This window comes from Oratosquilla oratoria, chromosome 32 (assembly GCF_046742065.1).
Source record: "Oratosquilla oratoria isolate Oo_2021 chromosome 32, ASM4674206v1, whole genome shotgun sequence".
Taxonomy (NCBI): Eukaryota; Metazoa; Arthropoda; class Malacostraca; order Stomatopoda; family Squillidae; genus Oratosquilla; species Oratosquilla oratoria.
The window spans coordinates 49,004,480-49,029,482 of NC_134808.1; the positions used below are offsets into that span (position 1 = coordinate 49,004,480).

General features: G+C 37.6%; 1 protein-coding gene across 9 annotated transcripts in view; it reads left to right on the forward strand.

Moving 5' to 3' along the window:
* LOC143017477 (leukocyte elastase inhibitor-like) overlaps nt 1-22,974 on the forward strand; it is a 67,212-nt gene extending 44,238 nt beyond the window's left edge. For 5 of the 9 annotated variants that reach the window (XM_076172264.1, XM_076172263.1, XM_076172257.1 and 2 more), the window contains exons 8-9: nt 19,191-19,372; nt 21,668-22,974. In XM_076172264.1, the coding sequence (XP_076028379.1) occupies nt 19,191-19,351 (161 nt within the window). In that variant the 3' untranslated portion in view covers nt 19,352-19,372; nt 21,668-22,974. Of the gene's footprint in view, nt 1-4,334; nt 6,299-8,568; nt 8,840-12,408; nt 12,832-19,190; nt 19,373-21,667 lie in introns of those variants that run through there. The other 4 variants (XM_076172261.1, XM_076172262.1, XM_076172260.1 and 1 more) reach the window with 4 other exon arrangements.
* Nucleotides 22,975-25,003: the final 2,029 nt, after the last annotated feature.

Below are 25,003 nucleotides of genomic sequence, written 5' to 3' on the forward strand. Positions count from 1 at the left end.
AAATAATAGAAAGACATGAGTGAAGTGTGCATGAGGGATGTGGCAAGAGAGTACAAGCGTAGTATGGCGATGATATGTATGATCTTAAAACATAAGGAAACTACCAAGAGCTTAACATCAGCCAAAGGCATTGCCATTCTTTTGAAACTGAGGACAAATATCCATGAAGAGATAGAGAAGCTGCTACTGTTGTGGGTGAAGGAGAAGCAGCTGGCAGGCAATACCATAATGGAGGCAGTTATTTGCGAAAATGCATGCATCATTTATGGCAACTTGAAAGAGAGGCACTGGAAGCAAACGAGTCACTGCATGAATCATTCAAAGCAAGTCATGGATGGTTTGAGAATATCAAGAGAAGATTGAGCATTGACTTGATGGTGTGGCAGTGAGCTTGGACAAGAAGGCAGCTGAGGAGTATGTTTAAGGTTTTACAGAAATTATTGTGAAGGAAGGCTACATCCCCCAAAGAGTCTTTAACTATGATGAAATGGGATTGTTCTGGAAGATGCCACATAGAACTTTTATTATGACAGAGGAAAAGAATCTGCCAGGCCATAAACCCATGGAGAATTAGTTGACTCTCGTGTAATGGTGGTTTTATTTTTGATATAATATTTTATTTATCTTTTATTATTGTTATCATTATTATTATTATTATTATTATTATTATATATATGTATATTTCTACATTATGCAATAATTCAATCAAATACAATAATAACTGAGGAAAAATTTGTGGTAACAATGGACCAAGAGGTAAGTCAAATTAAAGTGCACAGCACTGGATTACTGAGGTACGAAGATTGAGGCATCACAATACTGACATTATAAGATAAAATGTCAATGCTGTATTATTCATTCTCTTTCACTGAGTAATAATAGTTATAGAAAACAGGATCAAGCCAGTCCTCAGAATTCAGGAGTCACTCAGCTACAACTACAAAATAAATATAATCAAGACACCAATACTGGCATTCTTGTATACCCACTCATGCTTCACAATGCCAATGTAGGTATCATTGTATGGAAAAGGCCAGCTTTTGTTGTTGTTATGGATATCAGTTTCTGTGGTCATTTTGGATAGTATGTGTGTTGGGAACCTTGTCAAAAGCTTTGTTTATAAAAACCATAACTGGTTTTTCTGGTGGGGTTTGTTCTTGTTGAATTTTTCCAGTATTTGTTGTGAGATGTTTGTGAGGAGAGTACTAGTAGAGTGGTCCACCTTGAATCCTTGTTGACTGGGGGAAGCTGGTATTTCTTAATTGATTCATAATGCGACTAAACTTTCCATCAATTTGGATATTGTGGATAGTAGAGAGATTGGTGTATATAATGTGCAGTTCTTTGGTGATTTGTTTGGTTTCAAGACCGATATTATATGAGCTCTCTAGCAGATGTTTGGGATGTTGTTGTTTAGCCAAGGTGTTTGAGATCCTATCTGAACCGTCAGCTTTGGAATTTTTTTGGTTTCTTAATGGCTCCAGTGGAAAGGGTGGGGAGGCTCCATTGTCTGTTTTGATTTTTCATATTTCTTAAATGATTTCCCTATTTTTTTATATGGTGGGCTTGAAGCTAGTTTTGAAGAAATGTTGGCTGATTATGTTGTACAGAACTGCTGATTAGGAGATGGTAATTTATCTTGTGTTGCACAAAATGTTTCATGGGTATGTGTGGGAGGTTAATTTTTTTTTTTTTTTTTTTTATAGTGTATCCTACTTTGGATTTTATCATCTAATTTGTTTGTTAGTTTTCCCCAGTTTCCTTTTTGTCTTTTATTGATTTGTTTTGTTATATCACTATTTAGTTGCATTAGCAATTATCATTGTAAATATTCAACTTCCTAAGACCAGGAGTCTTTTGTACCTTTGCTCTAGGCCATCCATCCATAATACAGGTGCATCAGATACTGTGTGGGGGACCAGTGATGGAGACTTGAAAATTATGGTCATGCAAAACTCATGAACACCTTGACATCCGTCTGGAGTTGAAGGGGAGGGGCTGGCACTTGGTGTGTCAACCAGGCCCAAGATATCTCTTTGTCAACTTCACACATTTCACATCCAGTTTTTCATACACAGCAGGTTGCCAGCTGCTTCCATTTTATTTCAGAATATTAGCTAGTGACAGGGAAATAGGCCCACATTATGGAAAGTGATTTTATAGAAGAAGGGCATGTTGGCAGTAATATTGGGTTAGCAGATATAGAAGTAAAGGAAATGGTGAAACTGTTGATAATTACTAGCTGTGAAAAAAGCTTCAGGGCTTGATGGGATCTAAAAATGGATACTGAAAGAGTGGAAGAAGTGATTGTTGGATAAGGTTTGTAGTCTCATTGTGTGAAACAGAGTAGTGCCACAGAACTGGAGAAGAGCTAATGTGGTATCTTTTTATAAAATTGAGTATGGAGGTACCACTGAATTTTAGAATGATTCCAGACCGAGACAATAATCAAAATGTGCAAGAGAATTGTGAGTAATAGTGAATTAAGTACCTGAAAGATATGAATATTTTGGTGGAAAATCAATTGAGCTTCAGGTCTAGAAGATTGTGTGTGTCAGATCCATTAAATGGGAGACAAAATGGTCTTTTGGTTGTTGCAAGAAGATGTAGACAGTATATAGTATGCTAGGAGCCAAGAGAGGAAAATTAATGTTAATGCCAGCAAATGCAAAGTATTGGAAATGGGAAATAAGTAAAAATGACTAGAACTGAATTATTCAGTTGTTACAAAAACAATAGAAAGACAAGAGAAGAAATATCTGGGAGTGTTGATAAGGAATAATGTATCACCTGACAAAGTTGTGGGTGAGAAATATGGATTGTCAAAAAATGTGTCCTTTCAATATATAGATGAAGAAGCATTTAGACAATATAGAATGGAATCCACCCTAGATTGGAATATAGAGCAGAAGTGTGGTCCCCATGGAAATTGCAGGATATAAACAAGATCAAGAGAATACAATGAGCAGTGATCAAAATAATCCCCAGACTTTCAGGTAAGTCATACAAGGAGAGATTAGAAGTACTAGAAATGCAATTATTCAAAGAAGAGAGAGAAAGAGGTGATTTGATTGCACCATTCAGATCACTGAAGAGGTTGGCCAGAATTAAGAGGATTTTTTTTATTTATTTAGGATGTAAGGCCATCATGAGGTCATAGGAATAAATCTAAAAAGATCATATGTCTGAAGGAAGTGAACAAATATGGTTTTCCATACAAATGTGTGAACTTGTGGAACAGCCTAGAAGATTTTAGCCCAAGGTGGAAAAAAAGAATGATAATTGGAGAATAAGAGACAGGATCCCAAGGATATAGCTTCTATCCTGTATGCTACAGTTTGGTAAATGTAATTAAGACACTCTAGTGCAGCACATACAACAGTCCAGTGTTTCATAAGAACATAACATAAGAATAAAGGAGACTGCAAGAGACCATAAGGCCTACACTAGGCAGCTCCGTATCCATCACCACCTGTCATCCCCATCCATAAAGTTGTCTAATAATCTTTTAAAACAACTAATAGTTTGTGCTTACTACATGGTTACTAAGTTTATTCCATTCATTGACCACCCTATTAGTAAACCAATTCTTGCCTATTTCCCTCTTAAATCTAAATTTGTCCAGTTTATACCCATTACTGCGAGTCCTGCCCTCTTGTTTTATTATGATGACCTTGTTTGCATCACCCTTGTTATAACTTTTGATCCACTTAAACACTTCTATTAGATCACCCCGCACTCTGCGTCTTTCCAGAGAGTGTAAGTCTAGGTGCCTAAGCCTCTCTTCATAAGGCAAATTTCTGTGTCCGTGTATCATTTTGGTCATTCTTCTCTGTACTGATTCTAGTGAATTTATGTCCATTCTGTATCTGCACTTCTATTCATTACCATCCTAGCAATGAAACCTAATGTCTGTTAGCTTTATTTCTGGCGCTAATGCACTGCTTCCTGGTTTTAAGGTCCAGACTCACCAGAATTCCCAAGTCCCTCTCGCTCTCAGATTTTTTCTAAAAATGTGTTATCTTAGCTGTATTCTATTTTTGGTTGTGTAGCCCTATGTTTAACACACTACACTTAGAGATATTGAAGTTCATTTGCCATTGCCATTTTTTCCTTGAGAGAGCTATGGGAGAATCCAAGACTATGGTTGGCTACTTTGAGATTTTAGGTTTCCAGTCACTGAAACCTGAAACACCAGTTATAAGTTATTATACTTAGATACAAAGTAATATTCATTACCTTTTTAACTATATCTCACAGGCAAGGAAGCTTGTTACCTATATTTTACATGTCCAGCGTAGAAAAAAATGAACTTGTATTTTATTTTATTTCAGCCATGATTGCGATGTTTGGATCAATGATACAACCTGTCCCCGTCCTACCTTTCATTGCTGATCACCCATTCATGTTCTTAATCAAAGACCGGAGATCTGGCACTGTACTTTTTGTGGGTAGAGTTTCTCAGCCCCAGCAGAACTCCTAATTCAGAAAGAAAATATCTTGTTTGGCTTTTGTGATCAAGGAATTGTGCTGTCCATTACTACAAATGTTCCTATATTAGGCGTTGTGAAATTATGTATAAGTAATTTTCATAAATGCAGTAAATATATGTTATATGGTATACATGATATAAAAATCTGAAATGTATCTCTAATTATGAAGTGTAATAATCAGCCAAGTGTTGCTTCAAGTTTCACTAAACAGAAAACCTGCAGCCTCAGAGTGGTTGGCAATGGTTCTCAGTGCCTCCCTCAGATCTCTCAGGGAAAAAACTCTGGACTGACATCTGTGTTGTATTAGTGCACTAATCTAATTGTAGTAAACATGAAAGGAACAATGCTTGTTGAGTCCTGTCTCCTACTACCTAGCCCCAAATTTATGTAGAGTTTCAGCTTAGTCTCTGTTGTTTATTTTCTGTTATAGAATTGTCATCATTTCACTAGAATCAGTACAGAGGAGAATGACTAAACTGACAAATGGGCTAAAAAATTTACCTTATGAAGAAAGGCTTAGGCACCTTAACTTACACTCTGGAAAGATGCATTATGTATGGTGATCTAATAGAGGTGTTTAAGTGGATCAAAGGCTTTAACATGGGTGGTGCAAACAAGATTATTATATTAAGACAACAGGGCAGGACTCAGATTATTGGATTTAAACTGGACAAATTTAGATTTAAGAAGGAAATAGGCAAGAATTGGTTTACTAATAGGGTGGTCAACGAATGGAATAGACTTAGTAACCATGAGTGCTGAAACTATCAGTTGTTTTAAGAAACTGTTATACTTTATGGATGGGGATGACAGGTGGTATTGGACATGGAACTGCCTAGTGTAGGCCTTATGATCTATTATAGTGTCCTTTATTCATATGTTTTTATGTTCATATTTAGATTTTAATTCATGTATCGTTCCAACTTGGGCTATTTTGACTTCTAGCGCTTGTCCAAGTATTAATGCATCTAAATGGAAATCTGTATTTTTCGCATCTTTTAGACACATAATCTTCCTTAATTTGTTCTCATGACCTCTTAAAGCCCTCCTGTCCTTAACCAAGAGATATCTTCTCTCAATGTAGTTTCTATGTCACCAGCTGAAAATGGGAGGGAAAGTGGAGCAGTCACCAATTGTCAGCTACCTATATGCAGAATAGTGTAAGAAATACAGTTGAAGATAATAGAGAGAGATCTTGGACCCAGTCCAGAGACATTGTTCCCCAGGGCTGTATCTCCTGATGGAGTAGTAGGGATTGATGGATTTTGAAAAAGGGCAGGCTTCACTGTCCATCTTGCAGGATCACCACATGCAAGTACCCATCATTGACCACAAGAATTGTAATAATTTAATGGCACTGCATTGTTTCATATAACTAATTTAATTTCCAGAAATAAATGATTGGAAACCTAATCTAAGGAGCATTTGTGATCCTTTCCTATATTGTTCCCCTATCAGAACTTCTAATTTGACATATATCACAGCCTAGGACATAACATACCTATGGGACTGGAGATTATGTAATTAACTTTGTATCAAAGTCTGAACATTTTGGAGAAGCAGCTAGTTTGTGGAACTGTATTTTTAGATATAAGATGAGAAATAATATTGAAGTGATCTCATATCTATCCATATACCAAAATGGTTCGTCCTTCTTAAAAGGTAGGTAGCCAGCCAAGGCATGCACCCACTCCTTGGTTATCCCCACACTCATGCAATACCCACTTGCTTCCTTTTCATCACAGTTCCTCATGGATTGCCATCCGTACACCCTGACCTCACTGCCCGGGTCAAAAATGCAGCAAGACCAAAAAATTTCGCATGCACTTCTCACTATACATACAACCTTACCAATGCTAGATTAAGCCATGGTGGTGAGGTATAGAGGCTGTATTGTCCCTCAGGGTATAGGCCAATCCTGCATTGGGCCATTAAGGCTGAACTACCACACACACATTGACAACCCTCTCTTCTTGTCCTCTCATGTGGAAAGATGAGAAATTCCTTCTGGCTATGTCAACTTATCCATTCACAACCATCCTTGACTCACAGTCTCCCTCCCCTGCTTAACAGACATTCTTCTTTTACTCAAAGCCCCCTTCATCCCATTCAACCATCCCATTCTTGGTCTTCATTTCAAGTTCACTCTGTCCACCTCTGCCTTCCACACTCTTTTTGCCATCACAGTATTATTTCATCGACCACTTTGTCCATTGCCACCTATCATCCCTATCCATAAAGTTATGTGTCCTTCTCTTAAGCAACTGATAGTTTAAGCATTCAGCACATGGTTACTAAGTCTATTTTATTCGTTAACCACTCTATTGGTAAACCATTTCTTGCCTAATTTCATCCTAAAATCTAAATTTGTCCAATTTAAATTCATTACTATGAGTCCTGCCCTTCTGTCTTAATAGGATGACTTTATCTGCAACACCCTTGTTAAAGCACTTGAATCACTTGACACACTCGATTAGATCAGCTCATGTAAATTTTTAAGGTGCCTAAGTCTGTCTTTGTAAGGTAAATTTCTGAGCTCCTTTATAATTTTGGTCATTCTCCTCTGTAGTGATTCTAATGAATTAATACATTCTATAAGATGGAGGCCATAATTGTACTGCCTAGTCAAGGATGGGTCTAATGCCAGATAGAAACTTTATAAAACCTCTGTACTTTTATTTGTAACTGTGCTATCAATGAAACTTAATGCTCTGTTAGCACTATTCCTGGTGTTAATGCACTGTTTCATGGGTTTAAAGTCTGGACTCGCAAGCTTTCCAAGTTTCTCTCGCACTCAGTTTTTTCTAAAAACTTGTTATCCAAGGTATTCCTGCTTTCTGGGTTATGTAAACCTACTTTTAACATGCATTTTGAGATATAGTTCATTTGGCATCTCACCGACCATATGAACAATTTGTTAAGATTTCTTGCTGTATCCTGGTGTCTTCCCCTGACCAAATTTGGTATGCTGTCTTAGTGTCATCAGCAAACTTACTAACATAACTAATAATCCCCTTGTCTAAGTCGTTTATATACATAATGAACAATAAGAGACCCAAAACCAAGCCCTGGGGAACTCCACTGGTAACTCTCCCCAATTTGGATTTTATACCGTTAATGGTGACCCGATGTTTTCTGCCACTGAACCATATTCTAATCCATTCAAACACTTTTCCTCCTATGCCATGGGCTTTGACTTTATTTAGCAGTCTCTGTTGGGGCATTTTGTTGAACACTTTGCTAAAGTCCAGGTAAATAACATCATAACTATCAAAATGTTATCTGCCTTGTAGATATTAGTGTAAAAATATATATTATTTGTCGCACTTAATCTATCCTCGGTGAACCAATACAGTGAGTCACAAATCATGTATGTCTCTTGATGTGATCTCTAATTCTGCTGGCTATTTCTTATTCTACTTATAACCAATGTCAAACTGATTGGCCTGTTGTTGTGCATAAACAACTTCTTTTGAAAACAAGAACAATATTTACCTGCCCCAAAAGAAATAGGCATGAATCCAGTGTGTACCAATTTAGTAAATACTTGCGTTAACAGGTTACAGATTTCAAATTTACTCTCTTTAAGCACTCAGAAAAAAATTGACTGGACCTGGTACAAGCATCCCTTTGTTTTGTTTTCTTTTCTTTTTTGTGTCCAAGTTAGATAACTATTTCTTATGACACTTTTCATTCCCAAATTACATTTACTTGCTTTTTTCATTCTATAGTTTACCTCCACCCACACACTATTCCTGCTACATGTGACCCAAAATACAGTGGTATCTCAACATATGATTATTCCAAGATATGAGATGCCGCTTAGTAAAATTTTGCCTTGGTACATAATGGGAAGGGTGATGTTCTTAAACATTTTTTAACGCGCTTCATAGATGGAAAATATTACAACTGCTTAATCAGATATTAAAAGACATATTTACCTGTTAGGGGTTTGACCGGAAGAAAACTAATACATTTAGGTTATTTCATAAGCAATATTAATAACAGACAAGTCATGCCTGAGGCATTTAAAGGGAACTTAATACTGACACTTCCTTTCTTTCCCTTCCATCAGCTATGTGTGCACAAAACAAAATGGCTCTCTTTAAACCTGAGTTTATAGCTGACCATCCCTTTTTCTTCTTTGTTTTCGACAAAAAGTCCAAAATGACTTTGTTCTGTGGAAGGTTTGGACAGCCCCAAGAGATCTGAAGTCAAGTTTGCGAAAGGATAAAATGATGCAGAAATCTATACGGTACACGCAAATGTAGTTTAATCGCAGAGTGATTGAGTACTATTTGTGCACGAGACTTTTGTATATGAAAATTAAAAACCTCTTCATATGCTCTCCTTTGTTTTATTATTGTATTAGATTACATATACTGTATTCAGTTTATGTAAATATATATATATATATATATATATATATATATCAACCACAATGCACTTTAATTCTAAGCCATCAGCATTGGAAGAACCGTGGAGGAAACATGCAGAAATTGAAATGTGGTACGCCCGAGGACTCGAACCTACGGCCAGCATGTGACCAGTGCTGTAGTGACTTAGACCATTACACCATCTCTCTTGATGGTGTAATGGTGTAAGTCACTACAGCACTGGTCACGTGCTGGCCGTAGGTTCGAGTCCCCGGGCATACCACATTTTAATTTCTGCATGTTTCCTCCACGGTTCTTCCAATGCTCATGGCTTAGAATTAAATTGCATTGTGGTTGATAAAAATGTATCTCTAGTCACTGGGACCCATTCAGTGTTGTGCACATATATATATATATATATATATATATATATATATATATATATATATATATATATTACAAAGTGTTGTCTTTTTTGTTATATTTTTGCTAAAACTGGCCAAATTTGAAGGTTTCGCACAAATATAAGAATTCTTCAATGGAAATAAGTGAAATCGCAGTTGAGTGGGAAAGATTGAGAAGTTTACCTCCTTCCTTTGAGTCAAAATTACTTGATCTCGGACGAAAGCTTTGAACAAGAAATAGAAATAAGCTTGGCCCAGAAAGCAGAGACCGTTAAACTTAAAAAAATAGAATATGGAAAAAAAGAGAGGCCAGGTTAATAAAAATGAAGATAAGGGATACAGAAACTGATAAGCTAGAAGGAATTGAAGTTTTAATAAAGAAAAAATGGTATCTTGTTGGAGTAGTTGACAAGAGTAGAAGTTTTATACTCTTTGGTTGGCAAGAAGAGCACATCACCTCCTGGAAGGTACGCCAGGAACACAAGATGCAAAAGATTAAGAAAATTATCTCCATGATTCTGGGGAATGACTGATGTAACGGATCCTTTAAAAACTATAGAGACACCCCAACATGCCAGAGCATATAGTATTCATGTGTCAGTCAAATCTCCACTCACAGAGGGATGTTAATTTATTTAATTTTTATTCTTCCTGGGGTATTGATTGAACGTTTATATACAGTCAATTCTTTAGCCTTTAGAGGGACCCCTACACACAGAGCATACTGTGTCAGGGAAATCTTGGCTCATAGAAGAATGTTAATCTATTTTCTTAACTTTGTTGTCCCTTGTGAATGTATCCTTTACTCCTCTTAAGTCTCCACAGTATCTCTTCAGTTTCCCTTGCTCGTGTATTGGGCCTAAGAATGCTGTCACCTTATTCGCATGTGTGTTATAAAAGGCAACTAGATTGGACGGAGTGAAAGGAAGACTTAACCAGATCCCTAGTAATTGGGTCTTTGAATGTTCATGGATGTGGTACAAACGAGAAAAAAAAGAGAGAGAGGATTGGTAGTAGATTCGTGAGAAGAAAGGTGGATACGGGCAGTAATGTGTACAGACATTGCAAGGGGCAGGTACTTTGGAATGGAAATTGGGCACTTGACTCTTGTATTATTTGTATGTGGCAACTATCCAGTAGGGTGCAACACCATTCCCCACATTATAATTTCTGAATGGTAAGAAAATGGGAAAAGCTTGTGAGAAATCATTTTCTCATTCATTTTTATATATTTTTGTGAAGGGCACTTTTGGGACACAGCACGGGCCTGGATATGGGAGTAGTGAGTGGAACAAAACTGAAATTAGATGATGAGTTTGAGTTTCTGAGTGTGGTAGGAATAGTATCGGATGTGAAGAGAGAACAAAGGGAGAAGGAGTGGCGTTGTCGGGGAGTGATGAGATATGTGTGTAGCTGGATGGAAGGAAGTTTCATCAAGGATAATAGGTGATATTAGAATAGATAGGTAGATATTTGAATAGTAGTGAAAAGAGTGGAGAGGAGAGGGTCATTTTTTATTGATTTGAATGAGTGTTTAGAAAATTTTGGAAGTGATATGAATGTAATGCAGTTATGAGATATAAATGATAAAGTAGAAAAGGACCCGATGAATGGAGTAATTAGAAAGTGAACTTAGTGAGAAAGGGAAAGATGGATATCAGGCAAAACTGATATTTGGAACATAGTGAAAGAGAAGGCCACATACTAATGCCGTTGTAGGCCATTATTGTAAGGATATCTTATTTAGTTTTTTCAAAGACATGTTAAGATGTACTAACACACTCTCAGCAAGAAATGAGTATCAATTGTTCCTAGCACTTCCAGATGTCAGCCTATTAATAATAGTGATTTAGCTCATGTCTTCTTAACTCTAGGTCATGCAAATGGGCAAAAGTAATCCATTTCTAATTCTTCGAATTAATGTTCTTACAAATACTTGGCTATTCTTCTCGTAAGTCCGCATGCCAAAATCTTATATCACTGTTATGTCCAGGAGCTGTAGAGGTGGCTGGAAGATTTAAGGAGAATGAAGGGATTGTAGAATCTGGAAAACGATCAACATGTTTTTTTGAGTGAAGTAACAAATCATGAAATAATGATGCTTGACTCTGGTCCATTGGGAAATCACCAAATTGCATAAAACTTGGCAGTCAATACCACATTCAAGGCCTAACCGGTGGTGAGGAGCTTAAAGTTGTGAACAAATTTTAAAACTGACTAAAGATCGTTGAAAAACAAAAGACGTATCACAATGGATACATGTCAAATTTGTCTCTTGGTGGTTAATAAATTTTCTTGCAATGACGAATATAAAACTATAACAAAGAGCTCCTAACCAATATGTCTAGTGAGCAAGCTTACAATCGGTGTATAGTTTACAATCGTTGTATAATCCCAAATGTGTTTTATGGGTGTGAAACTTAGAAAGTAGCGAAAGAAATGAAGACAGAGCTAAGGCGTAAGTGCTCAGAGAGCAGTGGAAAGAACAGTGTGGTTAGCATTGAAAAAAAAAGAATGGTAAAAGAAGCCTGGAATAGAATATTATTCCAGAGACGACGAATGAGCCAAAGTGAAAAATGGTGTAATAAGTTAGCCAGAGAGGAAGAAGGCAGATAGATTTTAATTTGTTTTTGGACTGGATGCCTTGAGATGTTGAAGGAGGAGGCTGTCAGCCAGGTGTAAGGACGAAATAGACAAGTCTGTTGGAATGTCCTGTGACTTCTGGAAGCCGTTGAGAGACGTGGTCTAGGAATAGCTGATGACTTTTATTAACTTTATTAGTATTGTGACCACGCATGATATTTCCTATTGTTAATCATAGGGCGATACACATAACACTTACTAAAACCATATTAGTAATGCTGATGACGTATTAACTTTAATAGTATTGTGACCGTGCATGATTTTTTCTATTAATCATAGGGTGATACACATAACACTTACCAAAATCATATTAGTATTGCATATTTCCATTCCATCTTGATTTTGAAGTACAGTTGAAATGTTAGTAAATTATGTGGACATAGCTGAACCTCAGAGGATACAAAATATATAGGCTGGAATATTAGATTGTACACGAAATGTGAGAAAAAAATCTTATTTATTTTTATTATTATTATTATTTTAACGTTTCAGCTATGGAAGTGGAGCTACTATGTTTGCGTTTTCCGGAAGATGAATTCATTGCTGATCATCCTTTTGTATTCTTTATTATGGATCAGCGATCTGGCTCAGTTCTGTTCACTGGCAGATTGAGTGATCCTTCTTAAGCTTCTCGCTGGTTGAAAGGATTGTAGATTTATTACTCTGCCTATATGGTAAGTTGTCGCCCTTGTATTTGGGTGCATTGATTAATTTAGGTGAAAGTGAAACTGGGATGGGTGATATGGGTTTTTGTTGGCACTTTTGGTCCTGATAGTAAGAATATAAAGGAAATGGAGGCATGCAGATGTGTGCCAACATTAAACACATTAAAAAAAAAAAATTAATCTCTTGCACTTTTGTATTCATATTCTTTTGTACAGAAACTTGAAAATATAAGCTTTTAGGATACATAAATTGAGTTTTGATATCCTCAGTAGTTATTAAGATATAAAATGTCGTAATGTGACATACACTTTTGGAACACCTTGTCTATACTCTATAAAGGATATGTGGAAAACACTGTTCCTACGATGGTGTTCCTCAGTGTAGGGAACGACAACAGCAGCCTCGGGAACGACAACAACAATAATATTACATTGAATCATAATGATTCGTGTTCTTGTGAAGTATTGGCCTGTTTTTTTTTAATCATTTTATTACGCTCAAAGAGCAGCAAGCATAGTACATATCAAATTAACTATTTACATGAGAATCGTGACTCTCAGGACACGCTGTTCGACTGAGGCGGCAATTTGTAGACAAGTACGAATTTCCAGAGGTTGGGACACAGTGGTCAGCGGCGGCGCCAGGAATTTTTAGTTGGGGAGGCTAAGGGGGGGCTGAGCAAATTTTTTGGGGGGCTAATAGTAATATGATAATACAGACGCTCCTCAACTTACGTTTTAGTTACGTTCCGAACGGCCGAACGTAAGTTGAAAATGAACGTAAGTTGTTACTGTACTATACATCCGTAAATTCTATTACCGTATCTTATAAAACACCCCTTAATCATTAATTATACACATAACATTGTAAATAATAACATTAATTTCAAATAGATTAAATTCAAGCAACATAAATTGAGATGGTGGAGGGGGAGGAGGCAAGGCATGTTCAGTTTGTCGTTTGTGCAATGTAAACAATGGACGCAGCGTCATGCGCAAGTATTGTTTGAACTACGGAGAGCGCGCTAAACTAAAAAAATCACGAAAAAAAATCTTTTTTACAATTTTTTTTTTACAGTCAGTTCAAAAGTAAAATCGAAAAAACGTAAAACGAATGAACGTAAGTAGAGGAGCGTCTGTACACATATATCATTCTCATTTCAGAAGGGGAGGGGGCTAATGGTTGGGCTAGCACTGATGGCTGACAAATCTTTAGCCCTGGCAAATCTAAAGCCCCACCCCCCCTGGCGCCGCCACTGACAGTGGTGGAGGACATAGCGTGGATTTCAACAAGAATTACATGCTGGATGGATCTCTGGATAGATTTTGACTCTGTGGGTCGTTAGAAGCAATTGAATTTTCTGCAGTTTCATGGAATTCTTACGAGGACGCTGAACTCATGTTTGGGTTGTATTCTGGGAGACGTTGAGGATGCGTGTCATGGACTGGATAATAGAGTGATTTTTATCTTTTTTTCATCAGTGTCAGGGCAGAATATCCATTGTTAACACTTGGGTCACCGACCTTGTCTTTGCCAATGATGCTGTATAGGTTGACACCTTCCCTTCCAAACATTTGTGGGTTTTACACTCATGGATTCACCATATTATCAGCTTTTCATGGGTTATGTTGAATAAATTGTGGTTATTATTATTATCATTATTATTATTATCACTAGATTTTGTTAGAAAGTGGCTTCGCCCCTGACATCTACGCCGGGGGGCTTGGCCTGCGGCGCTGCTCGCTCTTCTTCTTCTTTTTTTGTCTTCTTCTTCGAGTTCTTTTTTTCGAGTTCTTCTTCGAGTTCTTCCTCTTCTTCGAGTTCTTCTTCGAGTTCTTCGAGTTCTTCTTCCTCGAGTTCTTCTTCAAGTTCTTCTTCTTCGAGTTCTTCGAGTTTTTCGAGTTCTTCGGTTCTTCTTCTTCGAGTTCTTCTTCGAGTTCTTCGAGTTTTTCTTCGAGTTCTTCTTTTTCGAGTTCTTCGAGTTCTTCGAATTCTTCTTCGAGTTCTTCTTATTCCAAATAATACCTTTGGTAATCCACATGATCCGATTTTCCCCCATGTTTTGTAAAATTCTTATAACCCGCAAAGTAATGTTTTTCGAACTCACGTACTCTCTCGCGAAATTTCTCCGTCAAACAACTCGAGTTTTTCAAAAGTTTCGTCACTGTACTTGTACGATAACAATTTCCGAAAAAAATCATATTATTAATAAATGAACAACGTGAATCAGATCAGTTCCAGTTGAAAACGTGAAACGAACTGAATAAACCCTTACACCTACCCAGGGTCCGGTGCGACCGTTTTGCTGGGTCTCGAGAAAAACTTTTATTTATTAGATTATTATTATTATTATCATTATTATTATTACACTGGATAACATTTTTTGAAAAATCGTCCAGGGTTTTCCAGCGGAATTAGACTAATTGTGATGCTCTGAGTCCGAAAATGCCCTTGGTTTTTCTCAATCAGGTCAGGATTGTTCGCTACAGACATTTAAGAAAAAAACGATTTTTCGTCCAAAAACCCAATTTCTGCGGATCATAAAAATTCGGTTTTTCCGTTTTCCTGGGGAAATAAAAGTCAACGTATCCAAATTCATTCATTTTTTATATACTCGATTACATTTGATAAGCTTGATACATGTACATGAACGTTACGTGACACAAAAGTTCGGAGTTCACGGCGTAAATCGCCGTTTCCTCGAATTCCGTGTGTGAGCAGCTGCTGGGTTGTCTCTCTTCAGCGACCAGCAGTAGTCCGCGAGCATGACTGCGTCCCACCTCCGCTGGTACCTCTCCTCCATTTGACGCATGTCCTGATGGGACCTTTCTCCCTGCTCGTCGCTGACCGCACCAAGGTTTTCAGGAAACTTCTCCATGTGTGAGAACAGGAAATGCATCTTTATACTCATCAAACACCCGAGGTTTTGGAAGTTCTTTATCATGCTGTTGATGAGTGTGGCGTGGTTTGCTGCCTTCTTGTTCCCCAGGAAGTTGTTCACCACCTGCACAAACGACCTCCAGGCGGCGCACTCTAGCGTGTTCATGGAGTTTTCGAACTCTGTGTCCTTGATGAGCTGCCGTATCTGTGGGCCATCGAAAATGCCGGCCTTCAGCTTCTCAATGGTCACTCCAGGGAAGGCTCGCCACAGGTAGTTGAAGCACCTCCCATCCTTGTCCAGAGCGCGCGTGAACTGTTTCATTAACCCAAGCTTGATGTGAAGCGGTGGGAACAAAATCTTTTCCCGGTCAACAAGAGGTTCGTTTATGATGTTGCTCGCCCCAGGTACTAACTGCTCTCGCGCCGGCCACTCTTTCTTCACATAGTGCTGGGCTCTGTCTCGACTGTCCCACTTACATATAAAGCATGGGTACTTTGTGTACCCGGACTGCTGACCAAGTAGAAAGTTCACCATCTTAAGGTCGACGCAGATGAGCCATTGGTGCTGCTCATATTTGATTTTGTCGAGCACGTACTTGACTGCTTCATATTTCTCTTTGAGAGTTGTGGAGTGCGCAAGAGGAATTGAGGCGAACTCGTTCCCGTTGTGGATGAGCACACTCTTCAAAGAGCGCTTGCTACTGTCTATGAAGAGTCGCCAATCTCTCGGATCATATTGAGGAACGCCGAGTTTAACAAGAAGACCGGCGACATCTCGGCAGTACACGAGGTCTTCCTCCTGGCAGAAGTAGCCCATGTAGTCCTGATGCCTTCTACGAAAGAACGTGATACGCGCGTCCTCGCCGAGTAGATTTTTCTCTTTGAGTCTGGAGGCCAACAGCTCGGCGGAAGTCTTCGACAAGCTGAGATCCCGAACCAGATCATTAAGCTCACATTGTGAAAAGGGCTGCGGACCATCTTGTGTTTCATACTCTTCTTCTGTATCTCCTCCCTCATATGCAGTGGTGGCCTCGTCGTCGCTGTCAGGAAGCTCTCTGCACGCTGGTACAGGAAGTTCTTCGCAGTGAGCAACTGGACGGCGGGCAGATGGAAGGTCGGGGTACTGGAGGCTGCTCCGATTCTTCCGGTTGGTGCCAGTAGTATTGATGGCGCAGAAGTAACAATCCGATTCATGGTCAGACGGCTCCCTCATAACCATCGGAATCCCAAACTTCAGTGAAGTTTTCGTGCCCTTCGTCCACCGCCGGAGGTATTCCACGCACGTCATGCACACCGTGTGCGGTGCCCAAGACTTATCTTGGTCACCCAGCTTGACTTGAAAGTAAGCCTGGTATGCGCGCTTCACAAAGCTTGTGATGCTCTTCCTGTGCATTGACAGCGTGTATTCTCCGCATATGTAGCAGAAAATGTCACGATTATTCCTGCATGACCGTCGCGCCGAAGCCATATCAATACCCTGAAAAGAAAGAAATAAGTCAATTAGTCAATTTCAAACAGAAACACACCAGAAGCAACCATTTATATATGAATAATTCGCTATATTCAAGAAAAATAGGATTGAACTCAAAACCCTTCAAATTATCATATGTATAGCTCGTCAGGTAGGCCTATGGCTGTATCTCAAAAAGTTGACCTGATTGAGCAAAACCAATGTGATATTCGGACTCGGAACACCAAAATTAGTCTAAATCAGCTGAGAAACCCCTGACAATTTTTTGGCTGTTACCCAGTGTTATCATTATTATTATTATTACTATTACTACTACTACTACAAAGGATTACAAAGGCGGAGCATGCCGACAGGAGACCTTTTGGTCCATAACTAGGTCGGACGCGAAAAAAAATATGATAAATAAAATAAAATAAAAATTATAATGATATAAATAATAATGAAATAATACATAGGTATAGTTAAATGATAAACAAAAGGTAAATAGTAAATAATAAACTGACAAATAAATAATGATAAATGGAAATCAAGCAAATAAAAAACAGAGAAATAATAAATAATCAAATAATATAAAATAAATGGCAGTCATTACAGCATCTTGCTTAAATTTTCATCAAAATGAATCTTAAAGCTTTGAACTGAACAACATTGCACTACCTCTGCAGGAAGTTTATTCCATTCATTAACCACACGGTTGGCGAAGTTGTTTCTACCCACTTCCAAATTAAATCTATTTCCTGACAGTTTGAGACCATTATTTCTTGTAGGATTCTCATTCAGTGTAAGAATTTTGTCACTTTTGATGTTGTCAATCCCCTTTAAAATCTTAAATACCTGTATCAAGTCACCTGTGAGTCTATGCTTTTTTTAGGGAAAACGACAGATTTATATGTTTTAGTCGATTTTTCTATGATTTATTTTTTATATTTGGAATCGGTTTTGTGGCTCGCTATTGTACTTTTTCCAATCTGTCAGCGTCTTTAATGAGATTCGGTGACCATACAGAAATAGCATATTCCAAATGTGGACGAACTAACGATTTATATAGCTTGTTAATAAGAGATGAGCTTTTGAAGTCAAAAGATCGCGCGATCAGTCCTAGAGTCTTATTTACTTTCTCAGAGGCTGAAATACACTGCTTAGATGATTTGAGATCATTACTAACAATTACCCCTAGATCCTTCTCACTATCCACTTTTGTTAACGAATTTCCAAATAACTTGTAATCGTACTTAGTTATCTTTACCTATGTGCATAACCTTGCATTTACTTGTGTTAATTCTCATTTGCCACTTTTGAGACCATTGCTGTAATTTATCTAAATCTTCTTGAATATCTAATTGATGACGTGATCATTAGCCATCTCGCACAATTGTGTATCATCAGCAAATTATTATTATCATATTATTATTACTATTATTATTATTATTATTATTACTATCATTATTATCATCATCATTATTATTACTATTATCATTATAATTATTATTATTACTATTATTATTATTATTTGTCATTATTATTATTATTATTTATTATTATTATCATTATTATTATTATTATTATTATTATTATTATTATTATTATTATTATCATTTTGATAAATAATGTTGATAACATTGAAAGATAAAAAAAAACAAGAGGGTTAAAAGAAGCCTGTAATGAAGTAGTATTCTAAAGACGACAAAAGAACTAAAGTGCAAATTGGTGGAATAAGTTATCCTGACAGGAGTTTAATTTGTTTTTTGAATGGACGCCGCGAGATGATACCGGCACGTGCCAGGCAAGAATAAGGAACGTCTGTTGGAATGTCTCCTGTGACTTATGGAAGCGGCCGAGTGACGTGGTCTTAGAATGTGACGTAGTCTCGGAATAGCTGATGACTTTTATTGACTTAAATAGCATTGTGACTGTGTATGATTTTTTCTTTTGTAAATCGTAGGTGGATACACATACCACTTTCAATTTCAATTAAATTCAATATAACAGTTTATTCAACAGAATATTACACATTACATTTGCATGTTGAAGATGCACATATATACATACATATAAACATTAATTTGTTGAAAAGGAGAGAGAGAACAGAAGCAATAGCTTATAGAATGCTCTCCCTTTCAATAATCATTTTAGTAAAGTGTATCCCCTATCCACCTTGATTTGGAACACACTTGAAATGTTGGTAAAACATGTGGAATAGGCTGAACCTCTGAGGATCAAGCACATATATGTCTAATTCTTTTTTCTAACGTTCCAGCTGTAATAATGTCACGTTGTATGGTTTTACCACAAGATCCATTCATTGCTGATCATCCGTTCCTGTTCTTTATTATGGACCAGCGATCTGGCTTAGTTTTGTTTACTGGTAGATTGACAAATCCCCCTCAAGCTTCTACCCGGCTGAAAGAAGAATTGTAGTTCTTTTACTCTGTCTTTATGGTAAGTCGTCGCCCTTGTTTTGGATATGTTATGTACATGTAAAATGATAGATTTTCAATGTTCCCTGATAATGTTTAAGTTGTGGCTAAGTAAAGTTGGTTACAGTACCAACATTTATTTGTGTGTGTTTTTCTAATATATTCAAAATTACTTGATGGGCTGTAAAGTTGAGAAAATGAGCAGTTTATTTTAAGGGTTTAGCTAACGTCGATACTGCCGTTGGGGCTCGTACCCTGGCTTAGATCATGGATGCGACCCCTCTCATTTTCTTTTTAATTTCTCGTCGTTTTAATCGACTTATGTGAGTCGTATGAATCCGTAGAGAGAGAGAGAGAGAGAGAGAGATGGTATTGTGCAGTATCAGTTGCACAGTAGTATGCAGCCAATGGTTTGAGACTGATTTGTGGCACCTCTACATTGTTAGATCCTTATCATCATTTGCCAGTGTTAAAGTAGTCTCTACTCCTATAAGAATGATGCTAGTTTTGTATGACGCCCATCTCTCTGTTATGCTGTTCCCTTGAAACTGTCCTTTACCATTATCATGAACATATTATCTTTTCCCCTGTGTCTCCTGTGGTAGGTGAAGGAAAGATTTATGCCACCACGATTCCCATGCGAGTCGTAAAAGGGGACAAATTTGGACAGGGTGATGGGTCTGCGTATTCTGTTCTCTGTATACTTATCCTACAAGGAGGACTTAAAAAAGAACCATAAGATTTGGGTTATCAAATGAGCGTGGCTGTGGTACAAATGTAAAAGGAAAGGGATAGGCAATTTATGAGAGGTTAGATGGATGTGTTAGCGTTAAGTGAAACTAAGTTGAAAGGGAGGGGTGGTTTTTTGTTTGGGAGTGTGGTTTGGAGAATGTAAGGAGTGGGAAAAGGGCGAGGGAGGGATGGGGTAGCTCTGCTGGTAAGTGATGAGATAGGAAAACGTTTGATGGGGTGGAATGTAGTATCTTCAAGGTTAATGTGGGTGAAGGTGAAACTGGGATGGGTGATGTGGGTTTTTGTTAGCGCTTATGGTCCTGATAGTAAGAAGAATATCAATGAAAAGGAGTTGTTTTGGATGTATTTAAATGAGTGCTTACAGAGTTTTGGGAATATTTTCAATGTACTAGTGTTTGGAGATCTCAATGCTAGAGTCGGGGATGAACCAATAGATTGAGTGTCTGGTAAATATCATTGTGGAGAGTTGATGTTGGAGATGTGCTTAGAAAGGTAGTTGATGATGGCAAGCAGTACACAAAAAGAAAATGAAACACAAGTATACATGGGAAAGGATGGTGGATGGAAAAGTGGTTGATAAGGCATTAATGGACTAGTGCCCTTAAGAAGGGTAGGAAGGGTTCTGGATATCAAAGGGGAGAGAGTGGTGGAGTGTCAAATGATTTTTTGGTGGAAGGAAAGTTGAGAGTGGAGGATAGGTGGAGAAAGACGAAAATGGTGGAAGGTAGGTGCTAAGAGTGAACAGTTTGAATGTAATCGAATGACAGTAGTACATTTCGTATAGGATCGTGCTACATAGAACCCTCACAATGTGCTCATTTGCTCCCTGTCTGTGTACAGAGTGCCATTTATTCTGCTATGAGTTATATTATATCCATTTATTCTATTATACAAAATATCTTTTCATAATCTACAAAACTAAACAAAGGTTTATTACATTTTATAAATTTCTCTATTATTTTATTCATCGTCTGCAGATGGTCTATAGTGAAGTATCCTCTTCTAAAACCTGCCTATTCTCTTGGCTGGTTCTCATAGAAATCATCATCATCAAGGGACAGAGAGGGGGGGTTGCTGATTAAGTGATCCGGCCTTACTGTGGATGTACTCTGTTTTGCTGCATTGCTTCTGACTAGGGTAGTGGGCGGGAGAAAGGGATGAGTCGTCATCCACGAGGAGCTAATGATGAAAGCAATGAAAAGGTAGTGGTTAGGAGTGAAATTGGTGGGAGTGTAATGGCTACCCCCCGTGTAAGGGGGAAAAAGCCTTTGGTATATGTGTGTATGTATGTAATGGGTAGGAGTGGGTACGTGTCTTTTGACTTGGCTACCTACCTTATAAGGTGGAAAAAGCTATGGGTATATAGATAGATAAGCAAATAGATAACTGGGATAGAATACCCGCTACCGGGCGATGTTTTGTTGTGTCTGGCATCACATTTTCATGAGTCTACTGTAGATTTTTTAAAATGACTGTTTATGGTTTGCATTATTGCTAACCTATTTAGTGTTAATCATCAAAGAGTAAAACAAAATTAATGTGTGATTTATTCATCACTTTTCAGTTATGATGACGCACCGATTGATTCACATGAGAGAACAATGCCTTCCTGAAAATTCATTTCGATTTGTCATCTTGGACAAGTTCGGATTAGTGTATCAGCTGAGTTAAGATCCACTGAGATTCTTAAGTGATGATAAGGTTGTAGGAAGGGATTTTCTCTCATTTTGTTATGCATAGAGCAGCTATAGTTTGCTTTCACCGTCTATTTGTGCCTAAGCAAATCGGGAACCAATTTTAACTGCCTGCTTTTTCAGTGTCAGAAAGTTTCAAATATCTGCCATGTGTAATAGACGAACAGTGAAGGGTAAACTGCATTTATGAAAAAAGTAACCGGGTGAAGGAAGCTCTTTAGTAATTTGTAATGAAACCACATGAAATATAACTCTAAATGTTGTCCCAATGTATTGTTTTCGTTATCTCATGATTTAGAACCAAGTTTTGGCTTTCCTGTAATGTAGTCCACTATTTCCGCCAAATAAGTAACTATGGAAAAATTGATACATCAATAAAAGTATTCTTAGGTTATAAATACTTCATTGTTGTAGCCTTTGATGGCTACGTGGACCACAGCTTGCCACCAGTTATGTAGCCATTGATGGCTACAATTTAGGGTGGAGCAGGGAAAGATATAACCTCTTCGGACTTTCTTGGTTTCTTGTACTTGAAGATATTTGCAGCATGGGGATATAATCCCCTATCGGGAGAGTCCCCAGGTGCTCCCTCTAAGGGAAAATCTCTCCTGTCTCTCCATGGGAGAGTTCTACTGGTGCTCCCGCCAAAGGAGAGTCTCTCCCCTAGTCCTCGTCTGTCTGTCTCTGTGTGGCGACCCAGTCGCCGCTTATATATGTCAGTATTCCTATTTTTGCATATCCGGTGTGGGCTTTACAGTAAGATCATAGGTTTGGGATTTATACAATACTATTTATGTATTGTAGTTTTTAGTTTTTGGCTATTATTAATGGATGTGCCTTGACATGATGTATGGGTTGGATCTATGATTATGTAGTTTGGTAGGTATAAGGAAATGATTAATGATATGTCTGGCGACACTATATGCTTGTTTCAGTAACTTTTTGTTGGGCGGTGGCGTGAGTGTGTTGTATGAGTCAGATGTTTACGATTTGGAAATGTGGAGGTCAGCAAGCTTGGAGGTATTGCAAAAGGCCATTTCCTGTCGGGAACCTTGCATGCATGTGGATCACGTGTCAGGCATGTGATATATCGTAATGGTTAGTAATGGTATATGGATACAATTGTGACTTAATAAGTAATATTTACGGGATCAAAATAAATTGTATTTGTAATAAAGTGGTTTTACTGAAAGTGCGTCCCACTTCTTGCGGCGGCAATTTGCACGCCAATTAAAAATATTGTCAAGAGATACCGTGAGTACCAATAGAGGAGGGATTTTTAGTGTAAATCTTGCCAACAACTGGTTAACGATGTGTCTTCATGAAAATTGACTTTTTCCCTCAGCTTGCGGTCATACGATCTAATGGACCACACTCACCTCTGGTATAAACATTTGGTGAAAACAATATAAACAATGCGTGTCGAATGGTCTGCGGATTCATGTTCCTGATGTATATGAACATGGCAAGCAAATGAATTAACGTTCTTGAATTTTCCCCACCGGACAGCACAATTCTGGATTGACATTCTGTCTCTTTATTTCAAGGAAATGGATGTCCTTGTTATTCCAATCACTAAAAATAGTTCATATTATCAACAATTCTCTCGTGTTCAGTCATATAATTATTTGTGTCAGTACCGACTAAATGCTTTCAGAGATTATTGGTAAGTAACATTTAATGAAAAGTCATCATATGACTAGGAATTCGAACTTAGAGCTTCTAACAAATGGACAAAAGATGAATGTAGGTGTAATATATAGGCCAAAAACATTATTATCATTAGCAGACGATAAACTGTTGTTTCAAGAACTGTCTACTTTCTGCAACCGTGACTTACTAATAATGGGTCATTTCCATTTTTTCCCACAATGATTTGACAACCCTCGTACATGGAAGTATAGGTAGTCGCCTGATAGATTTTCTCAGTGACAATTCCTTAGTTCAGCACGTGAGAGACCACAAGAGATGATGGAAACTTACTTGATCTATTGATCACTAGCCGCGGAAATATGATAACCGATATATATAGTTGGTGAAACCATTGCAAGTAGTGATCACAGCTTAGATTGAAACCTCAAAGATCTTTAGATAGTTGTGTATCTAAAATAACTTATTTCAGTAAAACTCCATTAATAGGACTACGTCAGGAGCTTCAACTTAAAGACTGGGAGGCAAAATTAAGCGAAAGGCCTGTAGATCAGATGTGGGAAATATTTTAAAATACGCTTACTAAGATGATTCGTACTTACATTCCGTTTAAGGACAGATGCCCCCCAAATCAGGCTCGCCCAAAATGGCTTGACAAAGGAACTGAAAAAAGAATTACAAAAAAGAGACAAGCTTATAAGAAATACAAGTGTTCTGGTGCACCTAACGACTATAAAATTTCTATGATAAGCGACAATACAAAATGAATATCGTTGATAAATCCAAAGAGAACCCCAAAGAATTCTAAAGTTACATTAGAAATAGAAAAGTTATTAGGAATCATATTGGCTTACTATCTGCTGAAGATCAATTCGAATATTCGAATGAAGGAATGTGTGACATTTTAAACAGATATTCAAGCTTAGTATTCGTAAATGAAACGTCTTATAGTGAAGTCCTAACTGAAGCCTGTGACAAGTCTAAGGAAAAATTATTACTGTAAACATAACAATAGAAAAAAACTAAAAGATGTATAGAAAAACTCAAGTTAATAAAACGCCAGGACCTGAAAGTTGTCATCCAAGAGTCTTAAAGGAAATAAAAAAACGAGGTTGTTGTTCCGTTAGAAATTATAAGGAAAAAAATCAATCATATCAGGAGATGTCCCAAGAGAATGGAAGCTAGCTAACGTTACCCCCATATTCAAAAAAAGGTGACAAAAAAGAAACAAAATAACTACAGGCCTATAAGCTTTAACCTTAATCGTAGGAAAAATGATGGAAACTATCATCAGAGATGCTATCGAACACCACTTAGAAATTAACTGTTTAGTACATGATAAGGCCATGTTCTTTTCTTGCAGATACCAATTAGAGATTATACTGTTTCATTCACTCGCTCCTCATTGAAGGAATCAGTCGTCCTTACAGCTTTATGACTTGCTAAAACTTACGAGGTAGTTCTATTCATCCTCCAAATAAAATTGACCATATTGTGTTATAGATTATGAAGGCCTATTTCACTTTCACCACGCTCGCTTTTCAATATGGGTTAAA